Genomic DNA, 22,792 nt, shown 5'->3' on the forward strand with positions numbered 1-22,792 from the left:
AATATTTTGCAAATGAAACACAAAAAATCCTGGACAAAGTCAAAAACCACTCAAAAAAGTTTAAGTTAACTAGCTACACAGGAATAACCAAATAGCTGAATACAGGCAGGTCCTGATCAGTGCACATCAAGAATTCCTCTGAAATGGTTGCATTATTTGAATTCATACTGTATATTTCCATTGAACTATAATATTATATAACTATAACTTCAAGTAGTGCAAATTCAAATACATGTAATCTATACAGGGGATTTCTCATTTGCACTAATCAAGCTGCAAATGTCTATCGTTCAGATTATGAAATGCAGTTCGAATTACAATTTATAGCGTATGTCTTTCAATATGTGTATATGTGTATTTACTACACAATCATTGCAAATAGAAAACGAATTGGGCTCAGAATTAAAAAGGAAGTAGAGAAAAGGATGAACTGCTTTTCAAGAACTGGTTCATATTTTTAATATCAATACCAGCACTGACTCATGAAATGCCACAATTACCAAAATGAAATCGAGTAACATTCAAAGAGTAATAGAAAGGAGCATAGTAGCTATGAGTAAGCTGAGCACTATAAAAGGAAAATAGAATTAAAATGTCATGAAAATGTTTTAAAGAAAAAGAACACTGACTGGAAAAGGTAAAAATGAGAGAAAACCAAAAGATAACCTATGAACTCATTATTATCCTTATGATGTTAGAATATGGAAAGTTCTCAACACACTACCTGCTAGTGAACATACGGAAGGACATTGATATGCAGAATATGTAGGAATCATTTGGGGTACAAGGGTACCCCATCAGTAAGATCACAAAATAGTTAAGATCACAAACAAGAGTTGTTTCTTAAATACACTGTCTTTTTTGTACCCTCAAGAATGCTTAGCATAATTATCTTGAAGATAATAATCACTAAATTACGTTATCTATAGGTTGGTTTGTTACCATAACGGTATCATTTAAGTGCTTGATTAAAATTGGAAGATGTGAAATTTCTTTGAGGAAAAATATACAAGAAGTTACTGTGTGTGCCAAGAGGCATTATAAAATTAAAACATAAATAATCCAATCCAAATATCTTTAGGAACTAAATTTCCCACAATTTAAAATAAAGGAAAATCTGAGTTGCTTGAAAAGGTGATTATACAAGTTTTTTTCTTTCAATCAAAGGTATTTAATTTTAAGAAGAGATTCAAATTAAACAGAACTCAAGCTTTAATTAACTATATATTCATTTTTTTATCCCTTGTTGGGATTCCATGTGGACCTTTTGGTTACAAGTAAAAACACCTCAAGATTACAGTGTGAAGCTGAAACAATAGAAATTAGCCATGATATCAAATTCTACAAAATTATTAGCCAAAAAAAAAAGAGGTTTTAGTCACTAACAAATGAGCCATTAGCTTAATATTTGAAAAACACCTCTAGCAATTCTATCTTATCTAAGAAAAAAGTTTAGCATTTTATATCATTATACACTTTGCCCCAAAAGGCTCTCACTTTAATAATGACGTAAATTGACCTCAGTTTTCTAGAGGCATCAACTTTACTAATGGTTATCTCTACATATTCTGCATTATAAAAAAGAAATCACAAAATGAAATAACAAAGAGCAAGAAAAAGATTAAAGAATTAAATTAGCTCCCTCCCATAAGAGGTAGAATTTGATTTCTTCAGGCATTTGAAAAATAGCAAAATGTTTTCTCTTTAGAAGAAACTTAAATTTTTTTTTCTTCAACTTAAACACATTTTCTTTCTTTCCCTTTTCCACACCTCAAAAGAAAAAAAAATCTTATAACAACAATGCATGGTAGAGCAAAACTGATTCACATACTGGCCATGAGTTCATCTAGTGAGTAGCATGCTTCATCACCAATCCTCTGGAATCATGGATGGACATGACACTAATCCTCAAAGTTATTCACCTTTACAAAATTGTGTTAGCATATACAGTTTTCATCTTGCTCTATATACTTTGCTTTGCATCAATTCATACAAGCATTCCCAGATTTCTATGAAATCATCCTTTTTATAATGTCTTATGGCACAATAGTAATTCATTATAATCACATTGCAGAATCTGTTCAGAGTTCCTCAATTAAAAGATACTTCCTTAGTTTCTAATTCTTTGACATATTACAACAGCTATAGATGGTTTTGTACATTTGTGTTATTTTCTTCTTTTTTATTTGGCAATTAAGAGATAACTGGAGAAAAAAAGATATAATTGGTCAATACAGTTGAACAATGAGGCCAGAAACTATATAACAGAGGTCATAGGAGAGCAAAATGAAATGAAGATGACTCAAAAGATTTTTTCTCAAGGAGTTGAGCCACAACAAAGAGAAAAAGATATAGGACTATAGCCTGTGGAATGTTTGGAACAATAACGTTTTTTTAAGGATGGGGAACATATTGGCATGTTTGTGAAGGAGCCAGTTAATAAAGTAAAGACAGAATAATTATAGGAATAGGGGAATAATGATGGAGGCAATTTGCTGGAAAGGTTAGGATAGAATGAGATCAACAACTCATGCCTTGTTTGTTTTACTTGGGTCCCCCCCCCCTCCCCCCAACCTCTTAACCTAAGACTGGATTGAAAGAGGAGATAGTGGAGATTTAAAGATGTCTGAATGATGGTGATGCAGAAGAGAGAGAGTCCTCAACATATGGGATCAGTTATTTATTTATTTTTTTTTATGTACTGTATGAGGAAGATTCTAAGGTAAAAGGGTGAGTGGAAATGATGTGGAAGGTTTGAGGAAAGAAAAGGTTTGGAATAGTTGCTATGGAAAGTAGAACTAAGCAAACTGATTTGACAAAAGAAAAAGGACTTGCTGAAATGAAGATTGTATAGTGCTGAACTGACTTACCAAGGTAGAGACTAAAAAGGGAAGAGAATGTAGTCAGTGTAAGGGTGATGATCTAGGAGAGAATTAAGGGGTATAGAGAATGAAAATTATGATGAAGAACAATTAGGGGTCAGAAAAACCTAAAAGGGAGAGAGGTATACAGGAGGTGATGTTCAATGTTGTTAAATGTTGCAGAACAGTAAAATCTGAGATAAGTTCCTTAGATTTGTGATTAATAGATTGTTAGTAATTTTGGAAAATGCATTTCCAATTGAATAGTAAGGTCAGAAACAAGACGGTAAAGAGTTTAGAAAAGAGCAAGTAGAGAGGAAACAAAGACGCCAAGTATAGATGACTTCCTCAAAGAATATAGATGAGATGAGGAGAGATAGGATGATGGATAATGAGTATGGGAGGAACAACAGAGACTCTATGAAGAATGGGTGAGACAAAGGACCATTTATAGGGAACAAGGAGGGAGCCAATAGATAGAGATTAAAGATTAGAGATGGAATATGGGTAATACTACAGGCAACCTGTTGGAGAAGACAGCAAATATATGTGTATATATATATACAGAGAGAGAGAGAGACAAACAGAGAGACACACAGAGGCAGAGACAGAGATAGACACACAGAGAGACAGAGAAAGACAGAGAGAAAGAGAGAGAGAGTGAGGGGGGTGGGGGTTGGCTAGGAGAAAAGTCACCTCTTCATTTGATACAGTAGAGGAAGAGGTATTAAGAAAAGATGTCTAACATATTAATTTCTATATTTTTGTGTGTGTGAAAGCTTTATAATGCATATAATTATTAGTTGGACAGTATAGGTATATACAATTAATCTTCACTATTAATGGATTCTATAATTGCAGATTCTCCTATTTGCTAAAATTTGTAACATCCAAATCAGTATTCATGGTACTTTCTGCTTTATTTATGGACATATACAGAATAGCAAAAAATGTGATTTACATGGCATATGTGTGTCCAACTGAGGTCAAACGAGGCAAAAACATTCTCTGTGTTCTTGTTTCAACTTTGGTACTATAAACAAGTATCCTTTTTCATGGTATATTTAGTGCTACTACTATTTTTGTCTTTTTGTGTTACGTTTGGCTGTTTAGAGATTTTGCTGTCTATTGTCCCTACGCACAAGAAGGCTGTGATGTACCTTTAGGTGAAAATAAATGTTAGCTAAACTTTGTTTAGGCATGAGTTTCAGTGCTCTTGTCTTTGAGTTCAAAATTAATGAATTAACAATATAGTACATCCAGAAAAAGGAAGAGGAAATTCGCCAATCTGTATATGAGGCAGCTCTGGAAAGTGATAATATAAATGTTGTGACCCGAGACTTCCAAGAATTTCAATGGATTTCTCCTGGGATCAATGATTCAGGATTCAATATTTCAGTGTTCAAGGAAATTTAATAGAAAATAACTACCATGAAATATGAGAATTAACTGCAATTTATAAATAAGTAAACAAACATGCTCTAAATTATTTTTACTGATAAGTGTTTGGAGACCATTAACCTAGAAAATCCAAACCCTTTAGATTTTCCTCTAAGATTATCCATAATCTGATCTCTACCTGTTTTTCTTGTCTTTTCCCCATCTATTTTCCAACAGGAAACCACTGTTGCAACTAAATTCACCATTTCTGAATATATACCTATGTTCCTATTCTACCTCTTGTCAATCTTCCTAACAAAAATGTTTTCTCCCTACCTCTCAATTTATATAAGTTTTACACATCCCTCAAGGTATAACTTAAATCCTACCAACCCTCAATGATTTCTTCATCCACTGAACTCTATAAAACTTACTTTAGACTGTGAGGTTCAAAAGAAATAACTTATATGAAAGTCTTTAAAAACTTTCAATCACCATATGAAGTGAACTATTACTACTGCTGTTTTCTATATTACTCATCTAAAAATGCTATCTTTTATTCTTAATTTATCTTTTCATATACATAGATTGCTCTACCCTTCCTAGTTTGTAAGATCCTTAAAAGTACAGAACAGATCAATCAATTCAATCCAATAAACAAACATTTAAATATCTTCACTGCATGCAAAGAACTTTTCTAGGAGAGAGAGACAGAGACAGAGAGAACGACAACAGAATTTAGCTCAGATACAGTCTGCCCTCATAGAATTTATAGTATAATAAGTGGGTGACACATACAAAAATAATACAAAATCATATAAAAAATGCTATGTGAACTCCAAAGAGGGGGAAGATCATAATAAGTAAGAGAATAAGTGAAGTCTTCCTGAAAAAGGTGGCATAAAATTTGGATTGTAAAAGAACGGGTAAAGATATCACAAGGATAGACTCGGTCAGATTTGGCTTATGATTATATGAAGACAAACTCAAAATTAACAATGTAGTTTTGGGAGATTGGGTGAAAAGTGGTCACCACTCATATCAAAGTAAGAAGGGACAAGTTTAAGTAAAATATATTGAGGTCCATTTTGGACATGATTTTAAAAAAACTATGTTTTATACATTGTCTTTGTACTTTGCCACCTAGGGGAATGAATGCCTGTATATTATAAGAGATCATAAGCTGGCTGTCTGCTGATGAATTTTATCTACAACATTTCATAACTACAATAATACATGTCTCCTTTCCATTCTCATTGCCACTACCCAGATTCAGCTATGTGTGAGTGTATGTATATGTGTATGTGTATCTATGATGGATGCATATAATGATCTGTCAATGATTTTCACAACGTTACCTCAGCAACATTTTAGGTGAAAGAATTAATGCTAAATGGCATTTGCCTAAATCCACTCTAATTAAACCTCTTTCCATCCATAGTAATTTTTAAAAGCTTGTCCAATTCTAATGATACTATTCTGAAAAACAAGATCTTTTTAATTAAAAAAAAATAGGGAGATCTTCCTTTTAAAATACCAAATATGGACAACAATCTTCCTAATGGTAATAATTATTACTGAGCAGTACAAACTCTTATTAATTGTAAATCCTACATCCTTAATGTAACATATTTTAACATTTATTTAATGTTTTGTTTTTAAAACTGCCAAAAGGGTGAAATTTTAACTATTTAAAATATAATGGTTACATACTTAATAACAAGCTTATATTGAGATTTAAATTTTATTTCAAAAGTATTATTTCACCAACATAGATATCATCAATCAATTAAAAAGCATTTATGAAGTAAGCTGAGACAGAGTCAAGATGGCAAAGGTTAGCATTTTTGCTTAACTCTTCCAACACATTTTCTCCACAACTCTTTAGAAAATGCATCAAACTAAATTCTGGTCATATAAGCAAAAGAAAAAGGTCAGAGTGAATCATTTTTTCTAGTCAGACAGAACTAGACAGCACTGTCTAGGCAGACAGAAAGGGACCATGAGGGAGTCAAGGCTGGCCAGAAGTACAGCATGGTGGTCCCAGGTCAAAAAGAAAATATTGCAAGGAACCTAAAAGAAAAAATTCAAGTACTATGGAATCACAGTAAGGATCATATAAGATTTAGTAGCTATTATTAAAAAAGAATGGAAAACTTGGAATATGATATGCCAAAAGGCAAATGATCTAGAATCAGAATGAAGAATAACTATCCAGCAAAAGTGAGTTAATTCTAGAGGGAAATAGATATTTAATGAAATAAAGATCAGAGATAAATGGAAAATTTGACATTCAAACAGTGAACTCAAGAATATCATTAAAAGTAAGCATGAGTGAGAAATCACAAGAACTGCTTATATATCAGAACTTTATTATATCAATGTTTTTAGAAGGAGTCTGGATATAATTCTTTTATGATTAGATGATCTCAAACTAGATGGGAAAGGAAGAGGAATACACTGGGAGAGGAGGAAGGGGGAAAATTATTTCTCATAAATGGTGAGCAAAGTAAAGCTTGTATGCCAGTGAGAAAAGGAATGGACAACATTTGGACCCCACTTTCATCTGAACTTCAAGGAGGAAGAATACATATAGTTGGATACAGAAATTCATTTTACCCAAGAGAAAAGTAGAAGGGGAAAGTATTAAAAGAAAAGGCAGGGGAAAGAAAAAGAGAAAGAAGATTAAGAGAGAAATGATCAGGTCATTTCTCACTTATGCATGGTGCCTTCAGAGAAAATGACCATATATTATGGTATAAACATCTTACAGAAAGCAGAAGTATTAAATGCATTTTTCTGACTATAATGCAATAAAAGCCCTTGGAGGCATAGATTAAAAATTAATTGAAAACTAAATAACTTAATTCTAAAGAATGGGTAGGCCAAAGAACAAATCACAGAAAGAATTTTTTAAAAGTCCACTAAAGATAATAATAATAAAGAGCAGTTATGTGGGAAAATGGATAGAGCCCTGGCTCTGGAGTCAGGAGGACCTGAATTCAAATGTGACCTCTTGACACTTATTGTGTGACCTTGAGCAAGTCAGGTAACCATGATCGCTTCACCAAAAAACAAAATAAAATAAAATAAAAGCAAAAAAAAAATTATGATGACAATAATGAGTCAACTTACCAAAATTTGTGGGATATAACCAAAACAGTAATTGAGGGAAATGTATAACTTGAAACAGTTATTTCAATAAGATAAAGAAAGAACAGACAAACAAATTAGGCATACAACTAAAAGTTAGAAAACCAACAAATTAAAACCCTTCAATAAAACAACAGAATAGGCACACTGACATTCGAAGGAGAATCAAATTGAAAATAAAAAAAACCCATTGAACTAATTAGTAAAACTAGAAGCTGGTTATCTGGAAAAAGAAAAGGAAACAATAGGTATTTGTCTAAAAAAAGAAGAAAACAAAATTATTAATATCAAATTTTTTAAAAAAGTAAATTCACAAGTAATTATGATGAAATAAAAGCAATTATTAGATTGTTAGGAGTTATGTCATCCAAATATATGCCAAAAAAAGGAGAATCTTAATGGAACAGATCAACATTTATAGAAATTATCCAGATGAACAGAGTGGGAAATAAAATAAAAATAAATAAGCCTGTCTTAGAAAGAAAAAAAAAAACCTGAACAAGTTATAAATGAATTGCTTATGGGAAAAATATCCAAACAAACCATTGGAGCAAACTCTGTCAACCATTTAATAAACTACTAATTCTAATACCACCACCATACAAACTCAAAAAACAAGAAGGAATACTACCAAATTCCTTCTATGATCCAAATATGATCTTGTTACCTAAACCAGAGAGTCAAAACGGAAAAAGAAATCTTCAGATCAATTTTCCTAATGAATATTGATGAAAAAAATAACCCTAAATACTTATGAGCAGATTACTGAACTATATATCAAATATCATACATTATGACCAGGTTGGATTTATGCCAAGAATATAGGCATAATTTAATATTAGAAAAGCTATAAGCATAATTGACCACATTAAAAACAAAAACATTATTCCAGAAAACATAGAAACAGATTTTGACAATATATAATATCCATTCTTGTTTTAAAAAAAGAGAAAGTTTGGAATTTATCTTAAACCAAAAGTAAGTATACTTTATAATATGAATAATCTAGAAGCCTTTCCAATATGATCAGAGGTAAAGCAAGGATGGTCAGTTATCCCTATTCCTATTCACCATTGCACTAGAAATGCTAGACATAACAATGAGAAAAGAAAAAAATATTGAGAGAAAAAGCATAGGCAATAAGGAAACAAAACTATCATTACTGCCAATGATATGATGGTTTACTTAGAAAAACCTAAAGAGCCAACCAAAAAACTAATCAAAACAACTAACTTCAGCAAAATTACAGGATATGAAATAAACACACAAATTATCAACATTTCTACATATTCTAACAACATTCAGCAGAAAGATATAGAAGAAAATTTACATTCAAAATAACTACAGACAGTAAAAGTTTAGTAAAAGTTAGACTATGGAGTCTAACTGCTAAGGCAGTCTTCACCCAAAAAAAGGCAGATTTAAACTATTAAAGACATATTAATTGCTTCTGGGTAGGTTGAGGCAGCTGGCTGGCATAGTGGATAAAGTAACAGGCCTGGAACCAAGAAAACCTGAGTTCAAATGCAGTCTTAGACATTTATTAGATGTGTGATATTGAACAAGACACTTAATGTTTGCTTCAATTTCCTCATCTGCAAAATGAGCAGGAGAAAATGGCAAACCATTTCTCTATCTCTGCCAAGAAAACCCCAAAAGGAGTTAGGAAGAGTTGGACATAAGTGAAAATACAACAAAGGCTGAGCCAATAAAATAAAAACAAAAATGATACCTTAATTAATTTATTCAGTACCAAAGAAATCAAATTACCAAAGAATTATTTTAAATAGAAAAATCATCTGAAGGAACAAAAAAGGGAATTATCCCACTCCTGTTAATCTACAACAGGATTCTATATCCTACCTTATCGTATGCTACCCTTTTCCCCACTTTAACCCCACTCACCTTCTATACTTCATCTTATTCTTTTATCCCTTGCCCATACCTTGTTCTAGTACCATAACTCTCCATACTTCTCTATAGCCCACTTTATCCCTGGCCCTTTGATCTACATACCTTGTCCCACTGCTATCAATCTACATATTCTTCTATACTCCACCTTTTCCTATTCCTTCCCCCTCTTATTTCTTTATAGATTTTGGATGATGCTATATTCTTCACACACACACACACACACACATACACACACACACACACACACACAATGTTCCTTATTTAACTCATTCCCGATGCAAGTAGGTTTTCAGAACTATGAGCCCTCCTTCCACCTCTGTCAATTCTTCCTTTTTACCTCATTTGTATAACATAATTACTATTTTTACCTTTTCCTAAATAGTTTTGCTCTTTAGAATTAGATCATACTCAACTCTATCCCAATATTTCTTTTGAGCTATCCAATTACTGACATCAATTTTAAACATATGATATCCACATTTCCATGTAAAAAAACGTAAATAATTTTTTCATGTCGAGTTCCCTGAAAATGGCTCTTACTAAATTTATTAAATTTTCTTTTAAGTTCAGGTTTGGTTGAAAGTCCTGAAAATTTGCAAGTCTGTTGAATTCCCAGTTCTTATATGTAATTTTTCTATTAGGTTAAGGTATGGTTGAAAGTCCAGAAAGTCTGCAAGTTTGTTGAATGTCTGGTTTTTTCATTCAATACAAAGGATAATTTTGCTGGATATATATTTTTAGCTATACACACCATTCTTTTGATTTCTAGCATACATCATTCCAGGACCTTTTTATTGTGGCTGCTGATAAATCCTATACAGTTCTAAATATAGCTCCAATATATCTGAATTTTTTGTTTGTTTCCTGCAAAATACTTTTTTTGATCAGAAGATTTTGAAATTTGGTGATAATATTCCTAGGTGTTTTTCAGAAAGGATCACTTTGAGGTGGTGATCAGTGGATGTTTTCTGTTTCTATTTTCCCATCATCTTCTAACACTACAGGACAATTTTCTTGCATATAATGTCAAGGTTTTTTTTTGTTTTTTTTTTTGTTTTTTTTTTGGTCACAGCTTTCAGGTAAACCAATTGTTTTTATGTTTTCCTCTTCTTGATCTATTTTCCAGATCTGTTGTTTTTCTTATGTTTCACATTCTGTTCTACTTTTTCATTCTTTATGTTTTGTTTTGTTGTTTTTTGGTCTTTTATACCTTCATTGACTTCCCCTTGCCCAATTCTAATTTTTAAAGAATTATTTTCTTCTTTAAGGTTCTATATTTACTTTTCTAGTTGGTTAGTGGATTGCTTTGTTTTCCATAATCTTCTTGTTTTTCTTGAACAGTTTTATTTTTGTTTTGTTTTTCCTCAATCTCTCTCACTTGATTTTTTTAAATTAATGCCTTTTATTTTTAAAATATATGCATGGATAATTCTGAACATTCATTCTTGCAAAACCTTGTGTTCCAAAATTTTTTCCTCCCTCTGATGGCAAATAATCCAATATATATTAAACATGTGCAATTCTTCTATACATATTTCCACAAACGGCATGCTTCACAAGAAAAATCAGATCAAAAAGGAAAAAAATAAGAAAGAAAACAAAATGCAAGCAAATGAAGAAGTGGTGAAAATATTATGTTGTTCACACTCGGTTCCCACAGACCTCTCTCTGGGTGTAGATGGTGCTCTTCATCCCAAAACCATTGAAACTGGCTTGAATCACCTCATTGTTGAAAAGAATCATGTCTATCAGAATTGATCATTGTATAGTCTTGTTGTTATCATGTATAATGATCTCCTGGTTCTGCTCACTTCACTTAGCATCAGTTCATGTAAGTCTCTCTAGGCTTCTCTGAAATCATCCTGCTGATCATTTCGTATATTACAATAATATTCTATAACATTCATATACCACAATTTATTCAGCCATTCCCCAACCAAATGACATTCATTCAGTTTCCAGTTTCTTGCCACTACAAACAGGGCTGCCACAAACATTTTTGCACATGTGGGTCTCTTTCCCTCCTTTATGATCTCTTTGGCATATAAGCCCAGTGGAGACAATGCTGGATCAAAGGTTATGCATAGTTTGATAGACCTTTAGGCATAGTTCCAAATTGCTCTCCAGAATGGTTGAATCAGTTCACAACTGCATCAACAATATATTAGTATTCCAGTTTTCCCAATCCCTTCCAACATTCGTCATTATCTTTTCCTGTCATCTTCGGCAATCTGAGAGGTGTGTAGTCTCACTTGATTCTTAAAGTTTTTTTTGAGTTCTTCTACAAATTCTTATTGGGCAGGTAGCCATTTAATGTTACTCTTTGGGGTAGAAAAAAACTTTTTAAAAATTCGGAGCTCTCCTCTGAAGATGAATCTCAGTTTTCACTATTTTCCATAGTAAGTTTCTGTGGTTGGGTTCTTTCTTCTTTGCCAGTTCATTTTTTTTTTTTTTTTTGGAGGGGGATGTGGGGGTATAGTACTTCTAGCTTCACTTCAGTCCTCCTCTCTGATCTGGGAGTAAAAGCTCCACTCTCCTGCAAGTGCCCACAGCCAGCAATGTCCCTAACCCACTGCCTCTGCATTCACTGGGTGATGGTTTCTTCTCACCCAGAGTGATGTCTCAGCAGCACAATTGGGCCTGGCATTCCTAATCAGTAGAAGTTCTTTTGGTCTTCACAGACTGAGATTTCCAATTTTCCTTTGCTGTCTGGGTGGTAAAGTTCCTGTGGTTCCTGCTGAGGCTCTAGTAAAACCCACCTAGTCTCAGGATTTTTCATTTGCTGTTTCTGTGAGCTAACCTGGAGTTGTTTCCACTTCACAATACCTAACCTCTTCCTGGGGTCTTTCTTCAGGTTGTCTCAGATTGTCCTAGGAGGACCCCAATTCTACCTCAAGTCTTCTTTGTTTTTCACCAGTTATGTTCACTCTCAGGTGCAAATGTGATCTGTTTGTGGGAGAAATTTGGGGAGCTCGAAATTTTCCTGTCTATTCTGCTATCTTCCCAGAATATCTCTCTCCTTCAGTATTTACATGAAGATCAGAAAAATGTTGCTGGAACTGTAATTTGAGCTCAGAAAATATATCTACTGTTGATCTGTGTGAGAATGAAGATTATTTTAACATAAGACAAAATGGGATATATATAAAAGGCAGCCCAATGTTACTAGTGATTCAAACATCAGTTGTCACAAATTCACTTTACCACAGTATAAGTTTTGCTTATATTGTTCTGCTTTGAAAATTTAGTCTGTCAGAGTATTTTTTATGTGGCTACTAAGAGCTTTGATTTCTTCTGAAAACTACCTGTTAATATCCTTTGTTGATTTATCAACTGAAGAATGGCTCTTATTTTCTTTTCAGTTCCCTATTAATTTATCAATTACCTACCTATCTTTTACCCAGAATTCTTTAAATTTTGCTTTTCTCAAATACAACCATGTGCAATATTCCTATTTTTCTCCATCACAAAATTCTAGCAGAGAACAGTTTCCTCAATGTTACCTTCATTTTCACCTCTTCAGTACGAGAAAAGAATTTTGTTCATCAGTTTTTCTAACGTTGAGGGACTGTTAAAGCAAGCCAGGCAAGTTGCTTTGCAGAGAAGAAGCATTGTCAAGCACATATTCAAATGATCAAAATTCTTATGACTATTCTATCATATCTCTGTTCCAGGCTTGTGAGTTATTTTCCAAACTCAATCATTTCTTCTTTCTATGTAGTTTATCATATGCTTCCATAATAATATTGTTTCTGCCTCTATTATCTTTATTTAAATGTGTTCCAACATGCTTTCGTTCCTCTGGATTTCCTCATACAAGCATATTTTCTACTGTGCTATCCTATTCCTCTGCTGTTTTATCTATTCTGTTCTTTTAGAATTACATATAGATTCCTAGAGCCACATTCCATTTTGTAGGTCTCATTTTACATGTTATCGATGAAATCAAATTGTCCTCCTTGTGTGAGGAGCTCTAGTTTAACTTATTTATTGATTTATTTTTTTGCCCATAATTTTTGTATTTGTAAGAAGACAGCTGAGATTATGAGTTTAATTACAGGCTCCTTTTTGGATGTTTTCTTCTGTTAAGTTGTAGATACCTTTACTGCTATTTTACTCATATTGTATATACTCTTTATGAATAGTAAGTCAACAAATATTTATTTAATATCTTTAATATTTAATATCAACAAAAATTTATTTAATATCAGGTGCCAGAACTGTGCTAAGCACTGGGGATATAAAAAAAGTTGAAACACAGTCTGTTTTCAAAAAAATTGCATTTTAATAGTAGAGACAATATGAAAACAACTCTTTACAAACAAAATATACACAGAATATAGGAGATAACCAAAGGGAAAGCATTAGCAGTGAGAGGATCAGAAAAGATTTCTTATCAAAAGTAATAGTAATTGGGAAGGCAGGGAGATCAGGAGGTAGAAATGAGGAGGCAAAGAATGATGAGCAGGGAGGAAAAGCCAATGAAAATACAAAAAGTCAGGAGAAAGAGCATCTTATATGGGGAACAGTATTGAAGTCAGTGTCACTGGACTACAGAGAACATGAAGAAGAGTAAGTTGTATGAATAGTAGAAAGGTAAGAAGTACTGGAAAGGAGGACAAATTTGGTAAGGAAGAATTGATATTTACTGAATAGGAGGGTAACAAATCAGATCTAACTTTAAAAAGCTGAGTGGATAATGAATTAGAGTAAGGAGAGAATTGGGCAGAGACCCCAGGTAGAAAGCTACTACAATAAGGCAGGCACAAAGTGATGAGACTATGCCACAATATCAGCAGTGTCAGAGAAGAAAAAAAAGGGGGGAGGAAAAATATACAAGAGATAGTATAAAAGTAAAAATGACAGGACTTGGCAACACATAAGATGGTACATAAGAGAGTGAAGAGCTAAGAATGACACCCCAGGCTATGAACCTGGGTACCTTGACAGATAACAGAAAAATTTGGAGGGAAAGAAGACTGATACAATTTTGGACCTGCTGAATTCAAGCTGGCTATGACACATCCAGTTCAGGATGTCCAAGAGACATTTGAGAGATGCAAGACTTGATGGAGGTCATGAGAGATATTAAAGCTCAAGAAATAAATCTAGGAATCATCAGCACAGAGATGACAATTGAAATCCAAGGGAGTTAGTAAGATCAGCAAGTGAAACAGTACAGAAGGAAGGAAAAAGGGCACAGAACAAAAACGTCTTAGGGAATACCCAGTTAAGAAGCATGATCTGGATGAAAGTCAAGAAGGGACACTTATTAAGAGTAATTGAAAGAAGAATCAGGAGATGGTCAGTTCTGTATTATATAGACTGGTAGATACTTGTAGGTATTTCTTTCCTCTCTCTTTTTAATTTAAAGTCATTCTGATTAGATTTTCAATTTTCCATGAACATAGCTTTTTATCATCCTTAATTTTTTTTCCTTCTCTTCCATGTGAAAACTTCAAACTAAATTTTCATTCTTTTTTGAAATAAATTGACACTCAGAGAGGTGACAATATTAAATGGAATCATTCTGCCTAAAAGAATCCTGTTTTAAATACTGTCAGTTTTCTATGTAAAAGTATAATTATTCCTACCTTGTGTAAACAAACAGGGTTCCTTCTACATCAGTCTTCTCCTGCAAAAAACATACAACAAAATATAAATATATTCTCTCCATTTAAGCAAAGAGTCATGTATTTAGAGATTATAATTTTATTATGAAATAGAATAAGCAGGTCTGATATCCAGTATGAAGATTAATCAACAAATATATTTATTAAGCAACTCCTATATGCAGATACTTACTAACGGCTGGGGATACAAAACCAAAATGAAAGTCTCTGCTTTTGAGGAGCTTGCAGTCTAGCCAGAGAAGATCATATGTACATTATCTATAGGTATATACAAAATAGATATAAGATAATTTGGAAAGCAAAAAAGCCAATAGCCGAGGAAGGGGAGTCAAGAAAAGCTTCTTATAGAAAGTGGAAAAGTAGACTAGGTGCAAGTTGTAAAAGGCATTAAAAGTCAAGAACGTTTACGAATGATTTTAGAGGTGATAAGGAGTTATTAGAGTTTGAATAGGAGAGTGATATGGGCAGAATGATGGGAAAATAACTTTGGCAGCTCAGTAGAAAATGGATTGGAATAGGAAGAGACTTGAGTTAGAAATAGTAATTTGGAGTCCACTGTGATAATGTAAGCAAGAGTTAATAAGAACTTGAACCAGGGTGGTAGCTATGAGATTAGAAATAAGATGGCTTATTTGAGGGATGCTGTGAGTATAGAAACAGATGTAGTGACTAAAGAGATATCATGGGTGGGTGAGATCAAGAAATAAAGGTTGATAAATCTGTAATGGATCAAATATTAGTAATAGAAACACAGGAAAAATTACTCTTAGAAAGCATAGGAAAGCAGATTTCCTGCCACAATCATAATATTGGCGATTTATTATTTGGAGTCAATAATTTTCCTTTTATCAATCATAAAATAAATTATCATTAGCTTTCTTCACTAAATATAGAAATAATAATTCAACTTTAACTGAAATTCTTTTCCATGGATTCATTAGGAAAAAGGTGATTAAAAATGTATTGCCCCTTCTTCTCTACACTGGATATATTATAAAAAGCTATAAAAACCACTGCTGTATTTCTTTTGCTATCCACTTATTTCCAATGTACATTTTTCTACTGGCAAATCCTATTCCCTGGGAGAACTAATAACCTTCTAATACCTCTTCTTGATTTTTTAGATGAATGAAACCTTCCCCCCAAATTAAACATCTATATTCAATCTAGCATGCTTATTATGTTCAGAATACATTCTAAAACCAAGGAGCCTTTGAAATAAAATTTGACACAAATAATCCTCAAACTAAAACTACAGTTTAGAATTGTGGATGAAAATGTTATGGGGAAGTTATCAAATTAATATTCATGGATTATTTCAGCTAAGCTCAATCCTTCTCACTTCCCCAAAGACAGTAAAGCCTGAATTTCAAATATATAGAAACTAACCAGAAAACTGAGTTAATGAAATTATCTCCAAAAACCTTAAAAATAAAATTTAAATGAAAAAACAAACAACTTTCCAATATGATTAATAAAAGAGTGTTATAAAAACATAAGAATAAGGTACTTGTTTATACAATTAGGAATTAAATAGCTAAAATTTGGAATTTAAAAGCAATTTAATTTGTTAAGCATTTAAGCAGTTTACTTGTAATATTCTATTAAAATAAATACTAAAATCCAATCAATTAATTTCTGATTATGTTTTCCAATTTTTTTCATTTCACAAATGCCTACAAACTTGCTAACAAATCAGCATCACATTCTTTATCCCTTTCCTTTCATATCCTCCAAACACATAATTTTGGGTCATGTGAATACATATAAGCCACTTTTCTTTCACTCTCTTCAGAACCATCATAGTCCCCACTTTATAGATAAAGAATTTATCTTTATAGATTAAGAATATGCAATGCAAAAGGAATGGCAAAGATCAGGTCCTTTTCAAGATGCTTTTCAGGTCCTTAAATATCCATTACCATTTGATATGGAAATAACAAATTAGCTTAAAAGTTTCCATACAACTAATCCATAGCTCTTTTGTTTTGAGATTTTTAGTATTTCAAGATCCTAAGAAACTAATTAAAACTTTTCAAAATGTCATTCCTCCTTGTTTTCTGTCCCCCCCTCTCCAAATAAAATAATCCCATGATATTTCATCATTAACATTATGACCATTATCATTTGGAACTTGGCTATTCTGTACTTTTGGAAAGAACTACAAATAAAGCCATTACAATATTTTATGTTGCATTTGAAATATTTTCTTAACACTACTGAAATAATTTTAATATTTCTCTTCAGTCATTTTCATCTAATTCTCAATTTTAAGCAAATGAAGATATTCTAAGGAGCTTGAAAAGAGAAGCCAATTACTTCTCAAATTATGTATATACATTACCAAATACTTCTAATTGTTATTTTTAATACTGCATGAGTATAAATTGCAAGTACACACTTGCATATTTGGGAACCTTAAGATGTTGCTGCAGAATATGCAATTCAGAACTTTATAAATACTAAAAATTCAAATAGTCCTTTTTTTTCATGCTGTAAACATAATCAGCGGGCTCAGGAGTTCAGCATTACACTTTAATTATATCATTTTGGATAAAACATTCCAATAGTTCTGATCTTTCCTTGTTATAATTAATAATTATAATCTAGGCATTATAATGCTAACTTTGCTTCACCATTGTATTTTGGAAAATAAGATTACATTTCTAAAGCAGTTTTTAAAGTGCTCTGAGCTCTCAAGCTAAAAAAATTTAAAGAAATAATAGAAATATCGGTTTTAATCTTTCTTTGGAGAAAACTCATGGCTCTTAAGAAATAATAATCTTTTCTAAAAATAAAATAATTGTTTTTTCCAGAACCTACATAAAAATACATATATTCTGGAAATATATAAAATTCAGGGCACTCAAGTAACATTTAGCAAGTGATTGTTCCACTAATGTAAATATTTCCCAGAGCTGAGCACAGTGCCTGGAATTGTGTTAGATTCTTCATGACTCCAAATTTTCTTGGCAACTGGAGTGGTTTGCCATTTCCTTCTCCAGCTCATTTTACAGATGAGGAAACTGAGGGAGGGATGAAGGGACTTAATTAGGATCACACAGCTAAGTGATCTGAGGCCAGTTTTGAACTCTGGATGCTGTCTTCCAGATTCTAGATTCAAGATTCTATGCACTATGGCGCCACCTAGCTGCCGCATGCCTGGAATACAGCAGGCACCTAATATTTATTGATTGATTATTGGTTAAAATGATCTCATTGCTTCCTAATGTCTCTTTTATCCCCCTAGAAAAGTACCTAACTACTATTGAGTCATCCAGTTATTTTCCTAAAAATAATTATTTATATCCATTATATAGCCAATGTGGTGGTGCTATGTCTAAAGCAAATCAGAACACTAGATAACAAATAGAATTAAGTTTAGAATGAGACCCTGTAAAATTAAATGTCAGAACTACAGTTCCCAGGTCAAAAAATATTTCCTCAGTTACAATATCTAGCTTTAGATATCTTACCGTGAAAGCACTGAAACAAGATGTTTATATGTGTAGACAAACCAAGATTTTTAAATGTCTTCATTTACTTTTTATGAAAAAAAAATTCATTTAAAAAATTTATACTTATTTGACAAGCATTTATATACTTCCTATGTGTAACACAATAGTAAGAGTTAAAATTCTAATTATGGTTCTTCTGGCAACATTCTCTTTCTCATGTTGTTATTCTACATTATAAATATAACTAAGAATTTAACTGGCTTGATATATATAAAGTATGAGTAATATAAAACTGTTTCAGTAGCAAAGATGGGTGACTTGCCAGGTTGGATAAGACTATTTTATTACTACATACCTGTGGTTTTTTTTTTTTTTTTTCCTCTCTACAGAAAGAGGAAAATAACTAATTTACATCACTCAGATTTTTACAGATTTGAAGAGGTAATTGTGGGTTACTTAGATAAAAGATCTTTTGGAAATGCAAATAGCAATTCTACTCAGGTTTAAAAGACATCTGCAGAAGATAAAATTCTTTTAGTGAACTTTTGTGAACTTCATGCCAAGAGAAAATATTTTGTTTAAAACAAAATTCTGTACCATTTAGGAATAGTTTATCTTTGTTTCGGTAAATCTATGATTCCATGTTAAAATAAGGCATCTAATTTTTTAATTGAACTTTATTATAAAAGTTAAATTATGTTAAAATACTAAGCAGTTCTAAATAAAAATAATGAATTTGTATTGTTTTGCAAACTACTGAGATTTATCAAATATCAAGACTAAAAATATCTAAGACTTTTCACATAATTTCAGCTTATGTCAATAGTCATTGCTCAAATGATTAGACATTGCAGTATCAGAGTGATTACATTATTTCTCTAAGCAATAGGACTACTCCTAACAGAAAATGATCAGAACCGGGGAAAAAGTCATCACTGCATACCATTCAATGCTGCATAGATATTTGTGTGATGCGGCTTTCTTGGCAACTCTGAGCAAATCTTGCCCTAAATATCCTGTTCCAGTAATGATATTATATTTTAAAGGGAGGGTAGGAAATTCTATGTTTATAACAATGTCCAAGCATTCATCTACTTCTTGAAGGGAACTTCATTCTTTATTCATACTTCCTACCCAATTCCTACTTCTTTTCTCAGCTTGTTTAGTTAGGTCAGTCCTCATTTATTTTAAATACAGCAAAAACTGTCCCTCTGGCCTTCCACCTGCCTTCCTGCAAACTTTCTTTCTTCTGTATCTCTCAAATATTTTCTCTATATTTTTCCTAGCTTCATACTTAAAAGGTTCAAAGGCTCCACAGTGGCAGAAATCGATGACAGCAGTGACAACTGTTATGTATTCCCATTGATCATATACTCAGATCATTTTACAGCTGAACTAATTTTTTTCTTTTAGTTGCAAGGGTTTTGAATACTTTAAAAGAATGAACATTTGCTATGTGAATTTCGTATTACTTGACTGTGATCTGTTCTTGAAGGTGATTTGTTCAAAAAACAGAAAAATGCAACTTTGTGTTTCAACAAATGACGCAATATCTCATTCACTTAAGGAATACTTGGCACTCACACCATTCAATTCCAAAATGAAAAAAACATACCAATTATCTTATTTAGATACCCTAGCATTAATAACTCCTCCACTTCAAATATCCAACTTTCTCGCTCTCTTAAGTCTTATTCTGTCTTTTTATTCCCACCTTCACTCTTCTACCTAGAAATACTTGCTTCATAATGGAAGAGCACTGACCTTAGACTCAGAAGATGGCAACTACTGTCTTAGGCAAAAGTAGATTGATTATATGCTGGAGGACAAGGATGGAAGAATCTCAGAATCAGAAGGGACCTCTTCCATAATTAAAAATGAAAAAAACAAACAAACACAAAAACTTCTCTACACCATATCCATGAAAGAAACTGACAAGAGAAATTCATTTTTCCAATTTGTTAAGATTCCTAAATAATTAATTTGGATTCATTTTACTTTATCCAACTGTTGAGCATTTAATGACTTTAACCCCTGTTCTATTGTACTGGTTCACTATTTTAAACAGAAATAAAGTTCATTTTTCTAAATCACATCCATCAAGTGATCATCCAGTCTTTAAGACATTAAATCAAGGGAATCAACTCCTTTCCCTTATATACACAGAATACCATTGCAGTTTTGGATAGCTCTCTTGTTACACCTCTTCCATCTTAAATTGGTGAGGTGGGATTTTTGTGATTCAAATGGAAGACTTCACATTTATCTCTATCCAATTTTGTCTTATTACATTCAGCTGTATTATCTAGACCTGGGCTTTTCAAACTTTTTCCACTTATGACCCCTCTTCCCTGGAGAAATTCCTGTGACCTCCAGGCATATATATACATAAAATAGCTATATAAATCAAACATATACTACTAATATATCATAATTTCATGACCCCCCACAATGTTATGAAATGGGGTCACAAACCACAGTTTAAGAAGCTGGGCTCTACATCACCAAATCCTTTCTGAATCCCAAATCTCATCTAGTGGGTATAATTCTCAGTTTTGTGTTACTTGAAAATCTGCCTTTATCTGAGTCAGAGATAAACAATTTAAAGCACAGAACCAAGGGTGGATCCCTGAACCACAGGAATATTATAAAATTGAAGCCTTTATTCAAATCAGTGATGAACAATTTAAAGTGCAGAACCAAGGACATAGCATTGGAGCACTGGTACATCATCCATGTCTTTATCCAAGCTAGTAATCAATAATTTAAAGCACAGAACCAAAAGACAGATCCTTGGAGCACTGGTATATCATCCAAATCTTTGTCCAAGCCAGTGATCAACATTCAAAGCACTAAACCAAGGACAGATCAGGCATATCATTCATACCTTTATCCAAGTCAACGATCAACAATTTAAAGAACAAAACCAAGGACAGATCCCTGGAGCACTGGCCTACTATCAACAATTGCCCAGAACCAAGGACAGATCCCTGAAGCACTTCACTAAAGACTTTCCAAGTGGACCACAAAATCAGACCATGCCTGGAACACAAGCCTTCACCTTTTCCACAAGAGCATGAGATAGTATGTGAAATGTTACGAAATCTAAGTAATTACATAGCAAAAGAATCTTGCCTTAACTAGCTGGTTGATAACCTAGTACATCAATTTAACAAACAGTGACCTATTGTAAGCTTTAGTATAATGCAGGGGCTTAGCTGACTTGTACTAAGCTAATGCATCTGATCGTTCTACCAACTCTGTTGAGGAAAGTGAGGTTCAGAGTTTAGGCGGCTTGCCAAGGGTCACCCCGCTAGTAAGTGCTCCTCTCGTTAGCCCCCGCTCTCAGATCTTGCCGGTTTCAAGCCCTAGCCCGCTTTCTTCGGGTCGGGTTCCACCTGTCGGCTTCCTGGCTGCATCAAACTTCTAGCAAGTTTGGTTTCTCCTGACCCTAGAAACAGACACAATCTCAAGACAATTCTCCCCCAGTTGAATCCTTCCCCAGCACCTCCTTCTAGGCTGCAAACGGTGCGTTTTGTCTTTGTATCCCCAAAGGAGCCTATCACAGGGGCATGCCCTCAGTTGGCACTCAATGTTTTAAAAGTTAATTTAAAAAACCTGGCAAGGAGCGTTCGCTCTGCCGGTACGCGCTTGGCTGCCATCAAACTGTTTCTAGGGGTCTCCGCCTCGGGTCCCGTCCTGCCAGTGTGGGGGTCTGCCGCCCCGCCTCTCCCCCATCCAGGTCTGAAAGTGTGTGTGTGTGTGTGTGTGTGTGTGTGTGTGTGTGTGTGTGTGTGTGTGTCTTTCCCCCCGTCTCGTCCCCGCTCACCTCGCCCCCCAGGTGGAGGTCGACGGCTGGTTCCCTTCCCTACGCCCCCCTCGCCCGCCAGCCTCGGACCTCCGGTCCCAGCGGGAGTCCCGGTCCCGGTCCGGGCCGCGCAGGCCCAGCCCCTCCCCCCAGCCCGAATCGGCCTCGGCCGCCCCGTCGCGGCCTCACGCACCCACTCGTTGGCCCGATGGCCGAAAGTGTATAGGGCCACCTGGCTGGCCACATCCACTATGCGGTTGATATAGGGGTCGTGGCGCTGCAGGGCCGCCAAACTGATGTCCCGTCCCTTGCCCACTAGGCCACCAGCAGCAACCGCCGCCATCTTCCCTCCCTCCCGGACATCAACACGGTGGACCGGACAGACGCGGCTAATCGAGCGCCGAGAAGCGCGAACTTCCCCGCATCTAAAAAGAGAGAGAGGAAACCAGGCCCTCGCTACACGGCTCCAGGGCAGGCGAAGCGAGCAGGGGGTCCTTCCTCTTCTCACCGATTCCCGCGGCAGACATCGCTAATCGACACCGGCTTGTTTTCCTCTGGAGATTTTGTATCCATGGGCAACAGCGG

General features: G+C 34.1%; 1 protein-coding gene across 3 annotated transcripts in view; it reads right to left on the minus strand.

Moving 5' to 3' along the window:
• The window catches only part of DCP1B (decapping mRNA 1B), an 87,850-nt gene extending 65,271 nt beyond the window's left edge, over positions 1 to 22,579 (minus strand). The window contains exons 1-2 of one of the 3 annotated variants that reach the window (XR_007947670.1): positions 22,401 to 22,579; positions 14,903 to 14,943 (exon numbers count right to left, since the gene is read on the minus strand). Coding sequence is in view for 2 of the 3 variants with exons in the window: in XM_051961578.1 (XP_051817538.1) it covers positions 14,903 to 14,943; positions 22,401 to 22,550 (191 nt within the window). In the remaining variant the exon portion in view is untranslated. The remainder of the gene's footprint in view (positions 1 to 14,902; positions 14,944 to 22,400) is intronic. The other 2 variants (XM_051961578.1, XM_051961579.1) reach the window with 2 other exon arrangements.
• Positions 22,580 to 22,792: the final 213 nt, after the last annotated feature.

The sequence above is a fragment of the Antechinus flavipes genome, chromosome 5 (assembly GCF_016432865.1).
Source record: "Antechinus flavipes isolate AdamAnt ecotype Samford, QLD, Australia chromosome 5, AdamAnt_v2, whole genome shotgun sequence".
Classification (NCBI taxonomy): domain Eukaryota; kingdom Metazoa; phylum Chordata; class Mammalia; order Dasyuromorphia; family Dasyuridae; genus Antechinus; species Antechinus flavipes.